The sequence below is a fragment of the Pygoscelis adeliae genome, unplaced genomic scaffold (assembly GCF_000699105.1).
Source record: "Pygoscelis adeliae isolate BGI_AS28 unplaced genomic scaffold, ASM69910v1 Scaffold172, whole genome shotgun sequence".
NCBI lineage: Eukaryota > Metazoa > Chordata > Aves > Sphenisciformes > Spheniscidae > Pygoscelis > Pygoscelis adeliae.
In genome coordinates, this window is record NW_008824338.1 from 7,341,124 (window position 1) to 7,345,794 (window position 4,671).

At 38.6% G+C, this 4,671-nt stretch overlaps 1 protein-coding gene across 1 annotated transcript in view; it reads right to left on the minus strand.

The window, feature by feature from the left end:
* Positions 1-4,671, minus strand: part of TULP4 (tubby like protein 4) — a 126,774-nt gene that overhangs the window by 15,522 nt on the left and 106,581 nt on the right. Inside the window, exons 10-11 of the mRNA XM_009319163.1 lie at positions 3,128-3,272; positions 1,635-1,728 (exon numbers count right to left, since the gene is read on the minus strand). Of these exons, the coding sequence (XP_009317438.1) occupies positions 1,635-1,728; positions 3,128-3,272 (239 nt within the window). The remainder of the gene's footprint in view (positions 1-1,634; positions 1,729-3,127; positions 3,273-4,671) is intronic.

The following is a 4,671-nucleotide window of genomic DNA, read 5'->3' on the forward strand; positions in this document are numbered from 1 at the left end:
TAACAAGAAATTAAAAAAAAAATCTGTTACACAAAGAGCTTCTAAAGCTAAGAATCAATTCAAAGCAGACAGAAGGGTTATGACTATTTTTATCTAATATGTTAATGAACAAATGCATATATGGGCCATTCTTAGCCAAATCACTATGTAACGCTGCATAAACAGGATAAAAGAGATTGTTACTTTCAGCTATTTCTCTTTAAATAGAAGCAGCATCTCTGTAGTTAAATAATCTGTAGAAATAACGAATTACTTCATCTTGTATTCACATCTGTTTTTACAGAAGGAAAATAATTTTTCCATTCTACTTTTGGAACTCTTCACCACAGGATGCTACCAACTTAGGAGAGTTTAGGGGAAAACTGGAAAGCTCTCAGGAAGGCAATCTGTTGAGGGTTACTACACACAAAGAAACCCCTCTTTGCTCAGGAAGTCCCTGGCACCCAAACCATTGGAGACTGGGAGAACATTTGAAGGAAGTATTACCACACACTTAACTCAACACTTACATCCTTCCCTACATATCTGTCACTGATAATGACAGAATTAGAACGACCGCTGGTCTGAACCAATAGGGTCATTCTTACGCTATCTTTTGACAATCATTGCAAATGCAGATGTCAGAAATTAGTAAATTACTTGAAAAAAAAGTGGCTGGAACAAACCTGAGGGTTTCCATAACACTTTGTTAAGTAGAAGGTGCCACTGCCCTATAGTAGTAGCACTGGTTGTCCCCAGGGTGACAACATCCTGAGAGGATAACCTTTGCCTGGAGGCTGGGCCAGAGAAGGTCCTCTCCCCAGTAGCTGGGACTTCACCTCTTGTCCAACAGTAGTCAATATAGCCACAAAAGATATCTATTTAACTAATTCTGCATCCAGGGCATCATTATGTAGTCCTGACCTAACTATATAATGCAACACAGGAAAAAATAAGTTGTCCAAAGAGCTCGTAAAACTCCTATACTTGCATTAATATTTCAATTCAGAGCTCAGTTCTGCTAGGTGGTACCCTGTTCTTTACTTAGCCTTCTTCCTTTCAACAGGACCGTCTGGGGAGAAATGGCGTACACAGAAGAAGGTCAAGAGACTTGCAGTTAAAACTGCTACTTTTAACGAAGGCTACCAATTTACTGATGCTTCAGCAAGAGAACCAAATGATAAGGCTATGTACCAACTCGAAGAATCTTGAGCATGATGCTGTAAGAGCTTTTTTAACATTATTTTGGTATAATTAGTAGTTAAATGACTATAAAAATCTGAGTTTTAAAAATATTTCTATTACAGTAACTTAAACCCTACGATTTTTATAGTCTTACAAAAATTTTCTTTATCTGTTTGGATTTTGTTCAAATAAACTGCAAAAATAAAGGTCTGGGCTTGACTATTCATTAATCTTTTTATTACAGCTGAGACTTTTAACATTTTATTGATAACCTCGTCATTGCACTTACAGATTTTAATCTCTTTTAGTTACAGTGAATTTTGTAAAATCTAATTCCTACTGTCCATAGAAAATAAGTGCTTTGTTAAAGAAGCCTTTTGATTACTTACTTAAAAAGAATCACATGGCATAAGTTTGTTGTTTGTTAGAAAGAGTTTGACATGCAAAAAATCAATAGAGTTTACTTTTACCTGCACCAAGGTTAGTTGGTAGGAAAGCAGCCAAACCCACAATTTTAAATTTCGTTCCCCAGATATTAGATGTGACCTGAGCAAGGTAGTTGTGCTGCAAAGCAAAACCAAGATCATTTTTACCTAATAAAATCTGTTATCAAGCTCTAATAAAAACCTGCAGAGTAATCAAGCTATTGCAAGGGATAATACAATTTCAGCTTCTCTTGTTTATATTCTATTGAAACAGGCTAATGTGACTATGTAGCAACTGTTATACCCAGTCATTAAGAAGTCTCATTTTGCTTATCTGAACACCATGAGAAATGATGTATACAACAGCCACATAGGTTGATCCAAGCTGTTGAAGAACTGAACAACATGATGGCTGCTTAGTGAGAATAGGTCTGTTTTCAGACACTTGCTTCTCCTGCACAACAAGAGTGTGGCTATTCTGTATTTCAGGAAGTAATACACCCTGCCCTCTGGTTCTATGCTTAGGAATCACTTTATAGAACAATAAATATGACAGAAATTAATTACTCATAATGACAAACATATTTTTCCTGGAGCTTCCAAAGCAGCTTCCCAAACCACTGCTTCCATGGTGATCAAATTATGGGTCTGGAAGACCAAGAGATTTTCTCAAAGGCCAAGAGTCAATATCAGGAGCAAGATCTAAGCCTCTGGTCTCCTGCCCTATTCAAAGGACTTTTGGTCCTATCTGCCAGTGCTACGTAAGTAATCTAGAATGTTTCAATATAAAGAAAAAAGTGAAAAAAACAACTGAAATGAAACAAAACAAAACTAAAAGAATGCAGGCTAGTATTAATAAAATAACCCAGACAGTTCTACAGCCTGCTAAGTTTCATTTACCCACAGGTCATGAACACCACAAAGAGCACAAAGTGCTAATTCCTTGTCTTCCTTCCAATTAAGGCTGTTCCATGTCCCTGATCTAGTTGGAAGATGTCCCTGCTCATTGCAGGGGGGTTGGACTAGATGACCTTTAAAAGGTCCCTTCCAACCCAAACGATTCTATGATTCTATGAATTATGAAATAGAGAACATGTGGCCCTCTGAAGCAAGCATTTCCTTATCTCTGCAATTCCTAGCAAAGCAGAGAGCTATGGTGGCATTAGGACAGCTCTGAGAAACTGAGTAAGAAGCATTTTCACATACATTTCCAAACAGCCAACAAGATCACCTAGAATAAAACCTCTCACATGGATTCACATTAACAGAAGTTAGTGGTGCCAAGATTTATTAAACAATAATATAATTGATATTGATTATATCTGAGAGATATATATATATATATGATGAAACTGATATTCCGTTGACACTTTCAAATATTAACATTGAACTGGAAGATGCAATTCTCTAGTTGTTCCATCTAGTTACTGTAATTAAATGAAAAATTTGTATTGGTGATCATTGGATCTATATCACAACTTGCTGCCTCTGGAATGAGATGCAGTTGGACTCAGGTCTGGTAACAGTATGCGCAATACCTGAGTAATATCTTCTAAAGGAAACTCTCTTCGGGTTAGGCTTGGAGAACCGATAGAAGGTTTCCTTATTGGTAACCTTGGTGATCTTGATATCTCCTGCGCAGCTCGTGACATCTTTGGAGATTTGCGAGCTTCTATATTGATTCTGCATATAAAGCAATAATTAGGATCATCAACGGGCATACAAAAATGCACAAATTCATGTCTTTGAATGTAAAGAAGTAATGAAGACAACTGGTACAGTGTCCTCTAAGTGACTACTGAAGACTGTAGAGTCTACAGGCTGGAGAGTTACTGGTCAAATTTGAAGATATATAAGGCCTGACACACTCGCAGTAACTCTGACCGGATGCTTTGTGATTCATTTAACAAAGCTTACAGCAATTCTGCCAGACACAATATATCCTCCACTAATCCATGAAAAGGTGTAGGGCTGAGCTATTTCAGCTATGCAGACTTTGAGCAAAGCCTCAAGAAATGGAAACACGACACCTCAGCTGGCAGATCTCCACGTTAGTACAGCAAACCAAGGCTCCACAAACTTTGTCAGTGCTCTTACTCTAAGCCAAAAGTTATTCCTACCTCCCACTACACAAAGGGGGTCATGAATAAGAGATCAAGCACTTGAAAAAGCTCACTAGTAGAAAAAATAATGAACAAAAGTTACATTTCAAAAGTATGGTCTTAGAAAACCAGGGACGCAGGATAGCTGTTTTTCCCGCGCCATTTCAGTTTTAGGCTCAGGAACTGATGGTTGTTTTGTTAAGTACTACTAAACTAAAACTTTGGTATTTCACACATTATGTTCACATATAAAGGGATGCATTTGCTTTGCCTCATACTAGGACAAGCTCATAATATAAGGTCTTTGGAAAAGTGTCAGCTGCAGCCAGAAGGCATAAGGGCCTCAATCCCGTAACATGAAGCTGGCAGATAGATGAGAGTGCCTATGAGAAGCATCAAAGACATCAGTGACGCTCTGTACAGGTGGAGGGTTCTGTCTATGTACATAATGAAGATAATGAAGAGCTGGCAGGAAAGCAACCAGACGAGTAATAAGCTTATTTTGCATATCATTACAGAAGCTTGTCAACCCAGTGTTTAGGAGGATCTGTTTGTTCAGGCCCCCTTGCAAGGTCACCATAGCAGCAAGGCCACCTATGCCAGATCTATGCCACCTATGCATGGACTTATGAATTTGAAAATACCCCTGAGGAAATAAAGGCTTTAACTAGATCAGGGACCCTAAGCACAGAGGAGGTAAAAACACAGATTGTCTGAAGGACAAAATATATCCTATGGTGGCAAGAGTTTACATGTGGCAGAGGTAGTGGTTGGAAAGTTTAGAAAATCTTTCTTTGAGACTGCTTGGGGAGAAGTGGTGCCCTATGCTTCCCATTACCTTTTGCCCCAGAACCTTCCCCAAAGTCCACCTCAACACCAATCTCTTGAGATCACTCCAGACCTGTACACTGTAGAGGACCCCACTCCTCCAGAAGACTCTTATCTGCCCAATGGAGCTGGCTTTTCATTTTATGAGGTGT